Consider the following 17,713-nt stretch of genomic DNA (forward strand, 5'->3'; position numbering starts at 1 on the left):
ATTGCCCAGCTCCATTACATACCGCACTGCGTTTGCTTTAATTGGATGTGCAAATGAGATTAGATGCATAGAATAATGCATGCAATAAATCAAAAATACATCAAACGATCGCAGTCCGAAAGAAATCCGCAGCAAAAACTAGCTCAATGGTAATGAAATTGACACGTGAGTTGGTGGGTTGTTATTTCCCAACGCCCTTTTTTCTTTACACCATTTGTTTCACAGCAGCACATTGAATCAGCATTTTTCCACAGAGTGAACGCTTCATTGACCAATTCATTGCTGTCTCGTGGAGGAGGACGTATTCATGCTCGGATGTGTCCTCCAATTATGGCGTAATTATATCAACAAGACCTATCCCCGTAAATCAATTTAAAATAATGACAAACATGAAAGCGAACCATCCGCTCACTGCATAGTGGTGCAGTTGCACTTTCTCCCCCGAAATGCGGAACCAATCGCCTACAATTTCGAACCGTGACGAGGCACGGAAGGCAAAAGGGGTGAGTGGAACGGTAAGAAATAGGAAAAATAATACAAAACCGACAAAAAAGCAAAAACAAACCAATCTACAAGCGGCATACTGGCCCATGCCCAGTATAGTTTGCTCATAACGCATGGATTATTTCCAATTTTAGCTTGCACTCGAATGAATACAATTTACACAGCGTCAGCAAACGGTCGCACCGCGTTGGAAGCTGTTTTTGTTTTGTTTTCAATTTTCCTTTTTCCCGCAACGCATGCATATGGATGTAAAAATGATTAATAACAGCACCCACGAGGTAATAGTCTGAGGTAATAAAACATTCCCGCAACCATTCGTGGGTTCAAACGAGTATGACAGCAAAACAAACCAGGAAAGTTTGTTGCTGCTGGACGAGGTTTTGGGAAAGCTTCATATATTCATCCTCAATTGAGCTTTTTATGTTTAGTTGTTTTAAGCTCTCTTTATTTATGAGTCATTTCAATTAAAAACCGCATGGCTTGTTGTTACATCTTAATTAATACCAACCCACTTCATGGTTAGTACTGCATAATTGAAATAAAGCTTTGACAACTTTAATTAAAGCCCTAAGCTCATGTGCTCTTGGAAACGTTTCACTAATTGATTGGGATATAGTCATCTTTACAACAAACTCTTGATTTGATTTGCTAGAATGCAATGATTGCTCGGAAATCCAATGAACAAACGGATTGTAAACATTTGCTTGGGATGCTATATTAAAATGTATTACTTTTTGTTTGTTTAGTAACGCTTCAGTTGATTTAAAAGGTTACAATGCCTGGGGGAGTGAAATGACACAGTAGCGTGTAGAGGAGTGGGCAATTTATCATACAAACAAACTAACACAACCATTATGTACTGAAACTGAAATGTAACAATATTGAACCCACAAAAAGGCTCTTCAGGCGTCGAAACAACATGTTGAACTATTCTTTTTTTTATGAATCAGTAACGCAGAATGATCGAAACAAAGCACAATGATGCAAAATAAATTACCCACAGTTTGAGGGAGTGTTCATTCTACCCAGCGATAGAGTGGAAACAATACAAACACCCACAGCGTATGTGCTCAACAATTCTAAAACAAACCAACCACAATAAACAAACAAACAAACAAATCGAACAAGCGAAACCAACTGACAAACAGAAACACCCATAAATCCATCCCACCGTATCCACCGTGCTGGCTGTGGCTGTGATTGCAACATAATGCAACTCGTTTGAAAACACTTTTCCGCCGACCGAGCGGACGAGTGCGGTTTTTGAAACTTTTGCATTCAATCATCACCTTTTCTCGTGGGAAGTGAAGGATGGGACGCCTCCATTAGTCGGTGGTTTTTCTCGTTCTCTTTTCCAAACTTTCACCTTCAAACACACAGCTGTTGATTCATGCAAATCGGACAGATAAAAGCATGTAGTTTGTCCAGGAAATGGATCAAAGTGATTTAATTCGAAAAGAGTCGGTCACACGCTAACTGAAAGGGATAAGGACGGTTTGCCGGAAAAGCAAACTAATCCATAAACAAGTGGACATCTTCATTTGTAGAGCAGTGAGACGGCGGGTCAATGCAAAGTAAACAATGTCCTCTTGATTCTTGTTTTGGATACTTTGGATAATCATCCTTAAAATCGGCTTGGTTGATGAGGTAAGGTAAGTGAAATAAAGCTATTAGCTTACCTTTAGGACGTCAGACGAGTGGCGGTGCGATACGAAACAAGAAAAGTATCCGGCAGGTTCGGGCATTGGAACTTTGCTCAACAGGAAAGACAAACAATCCCCAACTTACTGTATTTGTTCAGCATTTAATACCTGCTATTTTAAAGGAATCACTTTTCTCAAGCATACTGAAGAAGTTGATCGACTTTAGGCACACATATTAACTGCCATTTAAACTCTCTGTGCAAATAGAAGCATCAGTAGGTTATAGTTTTACAACAGTTACCTATAGATTCACTATAGTTTGCTCACACCTACTTTAACCTCCAAAGATTTATACATTTGTTTGTAACCAATAGCAACAGATACTACAAACAAAATTAATTGAACAGAACCATCATATTACAGTCTTTCCGAATGAAAAATGTTGAGATAGACCAATTGGAGACTCCGGATATCATGTTTATTTGATGACGTTCAGCAGAACAGAAACAGTTTATCCGTTGCCCCAAACAGTTCATCCAAACGGTTCAGTTAATGCACATATTGCCCTCCGTATCCATACTAAGGAATTTAAAACTGTACGTTGGTCGAGGTCATAGGAGAAACTCGTTGCCAGCTGTGACCGTTTCTTTTTCTGTTGTTGGTTGATCGTTTCCATTGAAAAAAGGAAGAAAACAAATCAGGATGCTGTTCGCTTGCGTGTGACGAATACAACAGACACCACAAATCTTTCCCCTGTACCACCCTTCCTTCGTGCAATTCAATTCCATCCCTGTAAGCAACTCAAGTCAGAAAGGACAGCATGTGTGTAACCTCGGAGAAACATAAATTCTAAATAAAGTTGTTGACAATCGAACATCTGTATTTGAGCAACGATTGAGGCACTGTTTGCCTGGTGGTGGGTTGTTCTCGCTTTTCTAAACGCCACATTTTAACTAGTAAAGTCACTGTCGTTTGGATCGATGCCGATAAACCAACCAACGCCAAATCAAATCGTCCGACTGTCGAAGCAACGAGACAAATTTATGGCCTTGGGCTATTCCAGCTTCAATCCAAACTCGTGCCATGACATTGCCCGACAGCTCGCTACTCTCCACTGTGTAAACGGAAGTTTGAAGCTCGTACAGGACACTCCAAACACTTCAGACACCATTGCGGGTTGGCTGGCTTTGTTTCATAAATTTTGGCTGGTTTGTGGTGAAAATGGCGATTTGAAATATCGTCCTGATCGAACGCTTCCTACGAAGCGAACGGCACACATTCTCGAAATGGTGCCATTTTCAATGGTACAAAACGATAAAAAAGCGATATGGTATGGTTTGTTCCACTGTTGTTTTCCGATTTTGCTAAACCCTCGGCAAAGCGACAGAAGTGATACGCTCAAACATAAATGTTATGAACCGTACAGGATTGTTGAATCGCTTTTATAGCTTGTTTAGTGATCACTTTAATCCTAACGCATTATGGAACATGGTCAAACTTCATAGGGGGAATAATTCAATTTGTGGACAATATGTTTTGGAGGTTGTTAAGAATATATTAGTGACAAATGATTGTTAGGAATGAAGTATACCAAAATATGACAATAGAAAAGTTTAAATAAAACAGCTACAAATATTGTTAACATATTTGCGAACATTTGACACATGTACCTAAGAATTTACATCTTTCTCTTGCCTATAGCCTGTAGCTTAATCTATCGGACTCTATTTTACCTCTTTCTAATGATACTCCCGATTTAGGCGTTATTTTTGACGACACACTAACATTCCAAAGTCATCATGATAGAATAGTCACCAAAGCTCTACACTCTCTAGGTTTCGGAATACGTGTATTCAAATCATTCATCGATTTGTTTTGTCTTGCATCGTTGTACCGTGGAATTGTTTATCTTTTACTTGAATTTTTGTGTATTATCTAGTATCCAATACAACAGAAAAGAATTAACAGTATTGAGGCTATACATATAAAATTGTGTACTATCGTCTGCCCTGGTTTATCCGTTTAGATTGCCCATCCTACCGGACGAGATATTTATTGTTTGGATTGGAAACGCTGCAGCATAAGAGAATGTCCTGTGTCTTTTTTGTATGAACTAATCAGTGGTTTTGGGGCAATCTCATAGTACAGTCGTCAACTCGTACAGTCTCGATTGCTTCTTGATTTTATATCTGTATAATAAATGCTTCACAAGCCGTAGCAAAATGGTCAGTGTAATAAGAATAATTTTATCGTTTTATTTTGTCTTCTGTACCATTTCATCTTCTTTCTATCTGGCAGTTATCTACTGGCGTTCTAATGACACTAATTAAAAACTAATCGCTCATTCAAGTCAGAAGGCAGCACGGGAGTACGCAAAGTCTCATCCATATTCTCGACCATCCAGGTTAAATATTCATCAGTACTTGCATAGATAGTGATTTGGTCGTAATCGAAATGCTCATGATTGTGCCATGCCATACCGCGCAAAAAGTATCGCTCCTTACCGGCGAACGTTTGAACAGTGTACAATGGTAGACCACATTTCGTAAGACAATAAAGATTATCAGTGCATGGAGTCAAGTTTCGCCACATGCAACAGTACGTAACAAATCTAAAGGTATCGGAAAGGTTCATTTTTAGCAATGAGAAGCCTTCGAGGCAGCTGAAAACCTCATCTAGTTTGTCAGTTTCATAATCTGGAACTAGTCGGAACGTTGCCAAATTGTCCTTGGTATAGCTGCGAACATCGTCCAGGATGGGCAGGCAAATGGGTACCACGCTCAGTTCGGTTATTATCGCGGATCTTGCCAACCGGATCAGTGCCATATCGTGCATCTGTGTGTGTGCTTCGTAAAGGTGATGAACCGTGATCTGCCCAATCAGGATTTTCTGGACATCTTCAGAGAGCGTGTTGAATCCCAATTCTATCATCTTTCTGCAATAAATCAATATCAATGTTATGGTTCTACATAGTTACTTATTGAATAGCAAAGGCGTACATACTCTGTGTCGTTAGAGACCGATCGTGCCGTGCCTATGACATACCATTCACTGATTAAAATTACTGTACACTCAATGACATCGAAAGATGGAGCATTGGAACGTAATTTTCCTAACCATGGATGTATCCTATTTGACACGTTTTCTGTTATCCCACAGGTGCTGAAATTGAACATCCTTCGTTTTTTATACTGCTTCACTGGAGGAGATATCACTATCTCAGACCTCAGTGACAAAGTGTTGACCGGCTCCAGCAAGGTATCATTTCCTTTCCTAATGCTCATCATGCTCAGAATCCATCCAAGGTAGCGATAGATGTCCTCAAACAAATATACCGGATTACCCAAATGGTCGTTTTTTTCGTACTGCCCTTTGCGACGAAAGTGCAATCCACGTAAAAAGTAGCGCTTTTGTCCGGCAAAATCCAACCTCGCTTGCAAAGAACTACCCGTTGATATTTTGTTCCACTTTTTGTCTTCAGCATTTCTATGGATTGCGCATAGCGTAACATCTGCTGGATTCAACAGAATGCCTTCCTGTTCACACCGTTGCCGGCAGGTTGTCATATTGATCAAGGTAAAATTAGTTCTTCTCACATTCGAAAACTGTTTGCTTAAACTATCACTTGCTAGTGCAACAAATTGGTTAAGTTTGATGTTTTGCATGCTTTCAGCGAAGGGTAGACAGATAGGTCTGATGTATGGGTTAGATATGTCGGCTGGTTGCCAGAATTCTATCAAGGCTATGCCATTTTGACCTGTGTTTCTGTTGAAATCCGGAGAAAAATAGACAGTTTTGATTTCTATAACTTGATTCTCTAGGCTATAGGTGGTTACATTACATTTTGAACTCAATTTTCCTCCTCCTAGAATTATAAAACGCCTGAAAGGAATTCATATTTTACATCACCGATGAGTTCAACATTCATGATTTGTCTCATACAGTTACTTACATAAATGTTAAGTTTGTCATTATACTTGCCGAAGCCAAGGCATACCATTCAGTAATTAGCACAACAAAGCCAATTACTCTACATTTAGTTGTATCATAAGTTGCTATCCTACCAGTCCAGGGATACGACGTCAATGTATAATTATATGCTTGCATCCCACAGGTAGTCATGTTGAACAGACGCAGCTTCTCCGAGTCCGGTCCCTGCAGCAGTTTAGACCAATCGGTCTCCATGTCTATGTGCGTGACATTCTGAACAGGAAGTTTCATATTGTACAGAATCCAATCCATGTATGCACTAGCATTAAGGTAAATAGGTGGCATATTTAGATCACAATGTCTACCCATTAGATCAAATCCATGTAGAAAGTGTTGGGAGTGCGTTTCATCGGCAAATGTTCGGGCTTGCTGTAGAATAGCACCCGAAATGTGGGGAGTATATTTTTCTGCGATTAATGAGAAGTTACACGGTTGTTGGGTTTGAGCGCAGAACCGTTTGTTGGCGAGAGTGGGATTTATACCAAATCTGCCATATTTTTCTATGCATATAGAATCACTTAAAACGCTCACATCCACGCTTTTCACTGATTGCTGAGGTTCTTTGCTAGTGGACACGGTAAGGTTCAAAGAATGATTACATTGAAGATCTGGTGTGACGGCTACACAGATTGGCGTTATACTCCAATGGGACGTGTTTGCAGGTGTACTTAGCTGAATCAGAGCTATATTGTCTACAAAACTATTGTTATAGTAATGCGGATGGATAGTGACACTTTCAATGTGCAGGACCTGTTGGGATGTTTGGACCGAGTAGTTACGGCCGACATGTATCTCCAATCTATAGACATTAACGATTTATTAACATAATTGTTAACAATAAAGGTGTCCCGATATGATCTACTCACACTCTTGGATCATCAGATGCAAAGCAATGTGCCGGACAAACGACGTACCATTCGGCTATGAGTGTTACGATACATCTGGCAATGAATACACCCTCGGTAGTAATTCCGATGAAGCCATGCCAAGGTAAATACTCCAGATCTGGTATGATGCCACATGTAGTGAAGTTAAACAGCCGAAGCTTTTCCTCGTAATCGATTATATGCAGATTGGTGGGGTAATGTAGCATCCGTGGATCAATGTGCTTCGTAATCCACGCGATATACTTCGCCACATCGGTATAGGCAGTGTGACTTTTACCATCGCAAACGTTGTCACTTGCACGTGATCGAGTGAAAGATACAATACCACGCACAAACCATCTGCCACCGATCTCGAACACCATCCCGCCACCACTATCGCCATTGCACGCACTCACTCCGGGTCCACCAATGCCGCAGAACATCTCTGGGGTTAGATGAGTGCCAAACAAGCTCCGGTCACTTGCAAGACACGTCACAGTATCAACCACTCTAATCGATGCTGATCTCAGAGTGTCCGATACTTTATCCTGCTCTGCGAAGCCAAATCCAACGATCGTACCGTTTCTATTGACGATCGGTTCCTCCGAGTCACTCATTGTCCACAGGCAGACGGGTTGTACGTGCTTCGACATCGTTATATTGATCGCTAGCTTGATCAGTGCAATATCGTTAGCAACACTGCCCATCGAGTAGTGAGGGTGTAGTATCACATCCCCAACCAAATGTGCCTGCGTGTGTTCAGACACTTCTTGGAGGTGAATGCGACCTACATGTACCGTCAGCTTACTTTTATGTAAGACACCGTGCATGGACGTAACACAATGTGCCGCTTGAAATAAACGTGTAATTCATTATCTGATTGTTTAAAGTAACACACAAATCACAGTACTTGATCCGCATACCCGTAAGAATGATCGATTGATCGATGATGGATCCACCGCAAGCATATTCCATCGTGTTGTTCTTTCGATGAAAGATGGCTGCATGCCAGGGCCATTGTCCATCCACTGCACTGAGCCCTTTCCGTATCAGGGGAATGGTTTGTGTCGCGATTCTTCCACAGGTCAAAGGTAGTTGATGACCAAGCAGGGAAGGTATGAAACAAAAAGCACTCAACAATAGGCAAATGCAACGTAACTGGCGTGAATACATTATCATTGCAAAACGTGCAATTGATAGATCATTAGAATTAACGATTAGCAAGACGGAGATTTATGTATTCTGGAAAACATTTAATTGTTGAAACTCATAATATCCAACATTTAATGGCGAATTCGACCCTGCGTTAATCCTGCTATTGTGCGTCAAACCAGCTTCGATGATCTTCTTCAAAAACCATTAGTCGGGCCAATACTCCAAGAGCAGAGGATCAAGCTACTCGTATTATGCAATTCATCAGCAACAGCTAACAGCTGTAACGGTTCGCTGCAACAAAGCAGTTAAGGCAGTGATAAGCAACGTGCAACATTGTTAATACACGACTTTGTAACAAGAACGTATTTCCGAACGTGCTGATAATTGTGTCTGACAATACCTCGCAGTTCACATTAACGCGTGTCTTTAACGAACAATTAATGTCTGAAAACATCACAGATAATGTAAATTAGCACTGGTACTATTAGGTTTTGGGAATTATATTCACTAAAGTTCTGAATTCTGACACTTAAGTGTAAATCTAATTAGAAAAGCGTGCACCTTAATCGCCGGTCTCTTTGCAACTGTATATTAACACTTTTAGCGCTGGTATTCCGCGCTGGCTTTCTACGGAGAGCACAGTACAAGCTAAGAGAGCGGTTAGAGCGTTGCGGTGGCTTTCGATCAGTGGATCGATTGATCTTCTCTTCTGATCCCCAGAGACGATGCCGCGCGGCTCTATATGCTCTCTCTCTCTTTCTCTTTTTAGTCTCACTGCAAAACGTTCTGCTGAGGGTTGCAACCAGGGTTGCAGAGAATGAGAGTGAAAACAGTACAGGCTAACAGTACGAGTTAAGCTGAACATATTCTGTTGAACACTTCACTTTGCTACATAAATTTGCAATGAGTACCTTGCAACAGGGTTGCAATGTATTTTTGTTCATTTTGGATTCATTCCAATTGATGCTTATTCGTTTTACACGCACTCACATTTCATTCCATTTCTGCGACTTGGATCAGTCAAGCAATTCACTCTCTTCTGCGTAGCTCCACCCTTTTTTTACTGACTACTGCGACTTAATGATTTTATTTTTTAAAACCAAGAGTTACTCTCATATAGATGGATGAACATAGTTTCTCAGCAGCTTAAGCTTATCAGCACACGATTTGAGAGAGCTCGGTTTAGTAGCTCAGCCAATCGGGATCAGTCTTGTACGCCACGAATCGTGTTATCACCGCGATGTGTTTTTTTCTCTTTTGTGATTGGAGATGGATTTTTTTTTCAATAGCGACTTTAAGACTTTTGGAAACATATGTCTCTAAGCTGATAATCCTCTCATGGGTACACCATTTAGTTTGGGCGGCGTTAGTGCAGCGATCGGCAAATTATAGCTCACGAACCGCATGCAGCTCGTTGCTATATAGATAGCGGCTCTTTGCCGCTTTTTGTGGAATTTGGTTTCATGGTCGCAAAGCAAGCCAACTTCTGCGTTTATGGATAAGGCCGGCGTTGAACGACTACGGTTGTTCCACATAAGAAGATTTAGCCAAAACTAGTAGAATAGTGCAAGCTAAACTTTAACGACATACCGTCTAGAAAATTAAAGATTATTGGCAAAAATATTAAACAAACCCGTAGGGATTGTTCAAACTGAACTACGTTTATAATAACAGGTTTTTTGCTTACGAATACATTAAAACACATCAAAAGCAAAGCTTTCACGACACACACTAGAGAATGAGGTTCCTTCATACACAATGGTTGACTACTAAATGTGTGTTACTCAACCGAGTGGACCTTTAAAATTGATAAGATAAACCAACTGCCTAGTATGTATAAAACACCTGCAGCAGCAAGAGGTCCTTCGGTTGGGTAGTTTAACACCTTCAAAATAGATACCAATGACTAAAAGTTAAAGCATAAGACCGAACCGTAACATCGGCTGCCTCTCACAGCTCACGTACACCCTGAGTTTCCGTTGATTAATGGTTCCCAACCATTAACCTCGAACAAAAAGTCACACTTTAAACAGTAGGCTAAAGGTAGTAGCCCTTGTGGCCCTTTCACTAAATACGGGAAACCCTTCTCCCTGTTGGCGGGTTTAAACGGGTCATCCGATTTCATGGCCATGGGATTAACTGACATTAAATAGGGTCATGTGTAAGAGTGCGATGGGAACAAGGTTGATGGCCAAACACTGGTGCAGGCATTGAACTTTCGATTTCGTTTGCTGACACGCAAAGGTGTTTGACATCTTTTGCTTTAAAATTTTTTAGCCTATTTATAGTTTTGCTTGTAGTCGTAATGGTTTGAAGGGAGTTGATATGGGATAAGGCTTCAAAACTGTCGAGTTTAAAGTTTGCTTTATAAGAAAACCAAGATTTTGAAATGTCTAATTCTAATGAATAGAATCAATTATTTAACTTTTTATACAATAAAATCCATGTGCAAGATTCAAGGCAGTCCAAATGTTAATTCTGAATACAATTGCATTATTTACACTCTACAATCTGTAGTCAATTCCAACATACGCCGGCGGTATTCAAACTGGATCGTTTAATGGCTTAAAATATATTTTACATTCCGACCATAACTGGTCCGAGTAGTCACGAATGGTTTTCGGGGAATCGTGTTTACGAGTCTATGTTTCTCTCTATTTTTATCCGCCGTCGAAATGTAGGAACAGACTATTAACGTTGCATGTAAGAGATGGATAATATATCGCTCTAAAGGAGTAACAACCATTAAACCGCAAAAAACCAACTATTTTCGTTCCTGAAGGTATAACAGCACTAAAAGTAACAGTACCTTGACTTGATTCAAGAGTACAGAGATTACAATATTGAAGCCAGCCGTTTAGAATCGTCTTTTTGCTGTCCTTTGTTTGGTTTCGATACATTACCCCATATGAAAACACATGGCACGTGCTATAGCACCGTTTGTTGGTAAGAATTTACAAAATGAATCCAAATTACTCGTTGCTATGTGTCGAATCTTGTAAATGCTACTAGAATACTTATTATGTGATTAGAATGTGATACGAATATTTCATATTCATAATTTAAAAAGTTCGGAAGGGTGATAATTGGTATGATTTATGAACTCAGTACCGGTAGTGCGATCGAGTACGGTAAACTTTACGCTTCGCAGGAGATAAATCCATTATGATGCACGTATCTCTTGGCTGGAATCTCGTCGCTGTAAATGCAATGAACAGTACTTTGTTCGTTTACGTAGGCTATTTTGTTTAATTTTTAGTGTTTGCATGATAGCCGGTGCAATGCATAATCAATTTACACTTCGATCGGATGGGCGGTTAACGAAGGCTTACCTGTTCACAAGCAGTAGGAAAAGGGAACAGCTGGATGAAAAATCATGCAGTTGTATTTACCCTAAATAAATACAGTGTGGAGCGTGGTACCAGCTTATTTTACTGTTTTTGTGTGTGCTTCCGTTTAAAGAAATGGCAAAGCTTCTTATAAAATATCATCGTTACTTAATGCTAGGACAACATTATTTTATCGTTTCCCATTACATCGATGACTGAAAAGGTACGATTATGTGTGTTCCGTGATGGTTTAATGTTAATAAGTTAATATAAAAGCAACACATTTTATCCTTTTTTATTTTATATCCGTCACACATCCATCTTAATTCAATGACACTGCCTACCATTACCAAGAAGTATGCAATGCCATCCAGCACCAAGTGGGTTTGTGCAACGAACCATAAATCCTGCCCAGACGTTTCCAGTCGATCAGCTGAGCAATCGTGTGCCAATGTGCCATTAATTATTCGCAAGAAATCATTCACGATTGGGTCCAGCTGGGATCCATTTCAATGAGGTAAGGATTTCATCACCACGAGAAACTTCGCGTTTGCTTAGTTGCTTTCTTTATTCTGCTCATTATTTTCCCATTAAATTTCTTCAGAATCACTATGAAAGTCAAATGGAATGGAATAAATACAGCGTCAAGTGGACACTGCTGGTGCCTTTCTGACATTAATGAAAACGATGATTTAATTGGCCTAAGGCAGGATGTGGAGCGAAAGGGAAGAAACAATACTCAACACTAAGGAGGAAAATGAAGGAAAATGCAAGTTACATCATGATAAACTCAGAGCAATCACGATGGAAACACGTCAGAAAAATCGTATCCGAACATTTTCCACTGGGAAGGAAATAAATGCGAAAATAAATACGTAATTGTAGGTAGGTTTGAAGATTAATTACGAGTTTGAGCAAGAGATGGTTTTGTTTTGCATAAGCTGACTGAGTTCGCTTTTGAATTGCATCGTTTGATACACCATTGCAATGATAGTTTTCTTGGCTTAGTTTAGTGCGTACTTAGTTTAGTAGTTTAGGCTTAGTGCAATTTTTACATAAATTAATTGTTTTTCAAGAAGAAAACAACTATCGATAAATAAGTTGATTTGAGTGTTTTTTGCAGTACATAAGCACGTTTCATAAGAAATCCAGCCAAAATGTATACGCATATACATATGCGGGAGGATAAATGCCTTCCTAAATCCTTTCCACCGCTATCGTAGCAGAAGTAAAGCCTAAATACCTTCATCCATTTTATGACATGGCTCTCAACGGTAGGTGGACGCTTACTCACACATTTCAACAATGAACCATAATAGTAGGTTGTACTATCATAATACTGACACTTTTTCAGCCACTTACTCAGCTAACAAAACACACTCTAGCTAAAGGAAATGCTTGAGATGAGCTTTGGTACGTTTTAAATCCACTTCTGTACCTACCGCTCTAGTAGATGAGTCTGGACTGGCTAACTCTCTCATGAAATGAACCAGACGTGTTAGGAGTCTTCTTTTTGTTTTCGCATTAGTCCCTATCGCCCTGTAAGAAAAATACACAAAAAACCTAGAAAGGGTGCTGAAAATCGAGCTAAGCGTGTGGTTTTTCTCAACGCTGACGTGAGCATCGTGCGCCGTCCGAGCCATGATACCGTTCGCAGACTGTAGGCGTGTGAAAATGGGACGAAACAGAAAACAAGCAGCTGAATTTGCTTCCGTACTTAAATGCGTTAATCCTCTTACAAAGGTAAGGTGGGCACTCTACTGCAACGAAGGACGATAAGTGTTTGGGGTTTGCGATAGTTTGGTACGCTTTTTTGGAACACTTTTGACACTTTTAAGGGGCTTTGGTCAAAGAGATCGCCATCCTTTGCCGGCGATGAAGTAGTCACCAGCTGCTTTTATTTTTTCGTTCTTATTCCACCGTTTTTTTCAGCAGTATACTGCGGTTTGGCACCATTTCGAGGCCGGTCTTTGTCTAGCTTAAAAGCATTTTATCTCACTAGCTGAAAGATTTTAGCCTTTATTGGTAACATTTATCAGATGACCATACTGCATTTCGATTGCTTGAGTAATATGCACGTAGCTTTAGGTGTGAAACTTCTTGTATACTACATAAATGAGGTTCAAGTGTAATTAAAACTTTCATTATTCGGATCATCTCATAGGAAGTATCAATTTTATTCTGGTTTATTTGTATATATATATATATATATATATATATATATATATATATATATATATATATATATATATATATATATATATATATATATATATATATATATACGTTAAATAACTATTTTATGCTATTACTAAAGATATGGCACTTCAATCCAACAGATAATTATGAATCATGCTGTATCCAAATCAAGCGCAAATATGGTTGATATATTACCGCTCTTAATGTATTAGACTTAAGATGTGAAAAACATGACGAGTGCAGGTTATTTTCTTTCCCCCTTGAAGGAAAGCAAAAATGTGTCGATTCAACTTGAGAAGCTTTGAAAGCTCACTTGAAACTTTACGTCACAGTAGAGTTTGTGCGGGGCATGGGTTCATATTTCTTCACATGAACATTTTATATTACTTCTGTTGTAATAACAGTTTTTTAGTTAACAATCTAATCGTATGAGGAGCAACTATGATGTGCTATCTAACATCATGTTTTTATCTTACACATATTTAACATGACCATAAAAAATTCCTATTTGTACTTGAGTGTATGTGTCATCATCATTTTACTCTGATCGGATGAGATAGGCTGCATGCTTCATTTTTTGAAAAGTTGCAAACATTGTTTTACTTCCAACCCAAAATATTTCGATTCCCAAGTGCACTCGCACATCAATTCCCCAAGGCTGAAACCGTAAAGAGGTTCGTTTTGTCGGTTATGACTCTTGAGCCACGGAGTGCTGGCGCTATATGCCTTTGGTATATTTTAAACAATATAATCGTAATCCCTAGGGATACGTTTTATGCGAAAACGATGTTAAATCTTCGCACTGTGGGAACACCGGGTGGATGGTTTGTTTTAGTTAAAGTCGCTGATGTTACACGCGCCCATTTACACTTTAAGCTTTTTTTGCGTTATGATTGATGATATGTGGTAATGAGGAGAATAAATTCCCTAGTAAAATGGTGAAAAGAATTTACATTTTACATGGGCATCTGTTTGTAACTAACACACAATCACTGCACTGTAAAACAGAAAGCAAGATCTCGTGTTAAGTATGTTGAAGGATTTTTTTTAGATGGAGCCCTGGGACTACGAATATTGAACAGCTCAGTGCAATGATTTGTGTTGGTCTAGACATAAACTTACTAAATTAAAAATAAATTATCACTCTAACTTAAAATAATACCTAAAACCCGTGAAGTACTGGGCGCCTCCATCAAAGCCATGAAAATAGGAACGTGTAAAAACAACAAAATTACTATCATACTTATAAAAAGAAAACGAAGTATCATAGGAAACTAATAATAAAGAAAAAAATCATTTTATGAAGAAACAATTTTATATATTAGATTACTAACATCGCTCTCCTCTTATTGTTTATTGTTTATCCCGAGTTCAGTGCAACGAATTTCATAGAATTTATTTTAAAGGAAGTAAACTTCCTGCGTTTTTTTAATCCTTTCGGCGTGGTACTTTGCTCTTAAACTGTTTTTCAAACTCAGCTCAAAATCTAAAGCCAGCATCCTATAGCCTAACTACTAAACGATAAGGAAACGTTACGCTTTCAACCACTGCATGCACTTTTCTCGCTGAGCGTTCTGAAACTGTGCTTAGCCCATGAGCTATCCCATCGCGACCACGTCGTTGAACTGTACACACACACACTTTCACGGGGGCGCAATTTGTTGATGGGCTGCAAAACTTTTCTCATTTAGCTAAACACGGTTTGGTAGCGAACTGCATTCAATGAACTCGCAGACAAGGGATAAAGTCTTCTAGCGGCAAATAGCTTTGCTGCTATTGAATCATTGCCTGCCACAAGCCTTTGAGCACGGTAATTTTCATCTCGTCGTACCGATCGCTTCTCCATGATTCTCCACGAGCTGTGTTGATGGTCGACGGTGGTTATCGTGGTTGAGTAAGCATGCGGTCCTGGTTGTTGCGTTTAAGCCACTTGAATGCGAAAACAGCTCAATTACAGCTAATTAACACGCAAACAACACCAACTACGCTGCAAAAAAACGACTCTTGTGGTAAGCGTAAATTGTTCTCCGTGGTGCGACTGTTGTGGTGTAATAACGAAGGTCAGCTTTCGTACCCGCGAAGATACTAGGAAAACGAAATTAAGCAAATGGAGAGTTGCTGCCACTGATTCCAAATTGCATCATAGGAGAAGACTGGAGAAAAAGGACGATATGAACAGCAACCGTAACAGAAAACGACGGTAAAGTTTTATCCGTATGATAATCAGCGTAATTTGCTCTCGTGAAACAGCTGCTAACAATAGCACAAGTATGCGAGATTTGATTGTTGAGAGCGATGATAAGAGGCACATAATTATTGCTACGACAAGCACCGATTTCCGGTAATCAGTAAACGAATTATTATGTTAATGTGTTGTCAACAGGTAAATTAAATAGCAAAAGAATTTGAAATTGAAAATTCCCATATTTTAAATCTTTACGTGATATAAACAACACTCAATTAGCAGCTACATCAAATCAAAGGATGTCTACTAAATCTCCTCGGGAACGGGAAACTATCGTACAGATAACCAATTGCATATGAGGGGTGAAATAGGTGTCGCTCTTCGCTCTTCACACTATGAGTAAAAATACGAATCAGAAATAAAACAAATTGATAGCATTATTTTCTAAATGAATGTGCAAACCTCACAATCAACTTTCCTTACTGAAGTACGGGCATCACTTCATAAGGGCGGTATTAGAATGTGTTGAAAATGTCCCGTTGATGAATATTCATGTAGCGTCGGGAGTACAACTGAGCAGATCGCTGCGAATGAAAAGGAAAGAGGACACGTATTAACTACCTATCACTATGAATCAGATTACATTAATAAAGAGGTGTGAGTTATTTGTTATTTGTTAGAAAACATCAAACATAGGGACTAATGACTGATACGATAAAGCCCACAGCAAGTCGATGCTGGAAGCAATTGATTTACTGTATAATAAGCGACAGCTACCCATAATATCGCCATCGAACTACTGCATCTGTCACACGGTGTGATAGTGGAAATAGTAAAGGATAATAAACGACAAATGTGAGTTTAAGGATTTAGGAAAGTTATTGAAAAGATGCGCAATTGACAGATCATTCCATTCCTATTAATTGTCAACTCATTTCCTGTTCCTCTACTATAAACGGTCAATCGTGCTACCGCGCAGCTGAATCATCGAACCTGAAAGGAACTGCGCTAAATTAGTCTGTTTTATACGAGTTAATTCCATTAGCAAGTTTTTATAAATTCAATCACATGCTGCTCCTTTCCTCGTCGTCCGGATATTTTAATTTATTTGGACACCACTACCTCGGTGTGGTTAGAATGTATTTTCCCGCAGGCCAGTGTGAGTTTAAAGTTGTGCGGACTTTTTTTTCTCATACCACCGTTGTATCTGCGTATGGAAGTTAGGCTTTGAAACTTCCGACACGTGCTACTGGTTGTTTGGCAGTATGTTTTGTATCCAGCATTCAGCAACAAACGTACAAGCCTTTCCATGGTTATTGTTATTCATTCCACACGTAGCACATGTGTGCCTGCGAGGAGTATGTCAATCAAGCTGCGACCACTGTCATACTTTTGAATGAGCTCTACCTTACCTCTGTTTCCGCTTTCACAATGCCAATGTGCAGTAGAGTCAAAATTATGTCGACAACATAGATAAATCCGTAGAGGGCACCATTCCATAGTCACATTTGCAACACGTACGCCTTTCCAGTGAAAAACAAAAAATAGGATGCGTGATGCGCTCTGAAACGGTCGTAGCGTTGTTTTTGTCAGTTAGGTTTTTAGAACATCTTACAAAAAAATACAAACGATGAGGTCGAATGAAAAACGGAAAATGCGTCCAGATAGTCTTCTTTTAAACATAAATTAAACAAAAAGAACACAATAAACAAACATATATGTTTCGTGGAGCTCCTAGCTCGCACACTGATACACAGATTGCTTGAGAGGAAAGCAAAGGAAAAGGGAAACAAAGGTAAAATCTGTTTATGCTGATTCTGTTTCAAACGACTTTAAATTTGT

General features: G+C 39.3%; 1 protein-coding gene across 5 annotated transcripts; it reads right to left on the minus strand.

The window, feature by feature from the left end:
- Nucleotides 1–3,979: 3,979 nt before the first annotated feature.
- On the minus strand, nt 3,980–8,876 carry LOC133393409 (transmembrane protease serine 9-like). Of its 5 annotated transcripts, XM_061658270.1 has the most exons (6): nt 8,559–8,768; nt 7,927–8,449; nt 7,004–7,853; nt 6,100–6,936; nt 5,151–6,029; nt 3,980–5,082 (listed from the first exon to the last, which is right to left on the minus strand). In XM_061658270.1, the coding sequence occupies exons 2-6, from the start codon at nt 8,180–8,182 to the stop codon at nt 4,470–4,472; spliced, it is 3,435 nt and encodes a 1,144-aa protein (XP_061514254.1). In that variant the 5' UTR covers nt 8,183–8,449; nt 8,559–8,768; the 3' UTR covers nt 3,980–4,469. The 5 variants fall into 5 exon arrangements, with proteins under 5 accessions (XP_061514254.1, XP_061514253.1, XP_061514257.1 ...); XM_061658269.1 differs by having other exon boundaries at nt 7,927–8,876; XM_061658271.1 differs by having other exon boundaries at nt 4,941–5,082; nt 5,193–6,029; nt 7,927–8,835.
- Nucleotides 8,877–17,713: the final 8,837 nt, after the last annotated feature.

The sequence above is a fragment of the Anopheles gambiae genome, chromosome 3, assembly GCF_943734735.2.
Source record: "Anopheles gambiae chromosome 3, idAnoGambNW_F1_1, whole genome shotgun sequence".
In the NCBI taxonomy this organism is placed as follows: domain Eukaryota; kingdom Metazoa; phylum Arthropoda; class Insecta; order Diptera; family Culicidae; genus Anopheles; species Anopheles gambiae.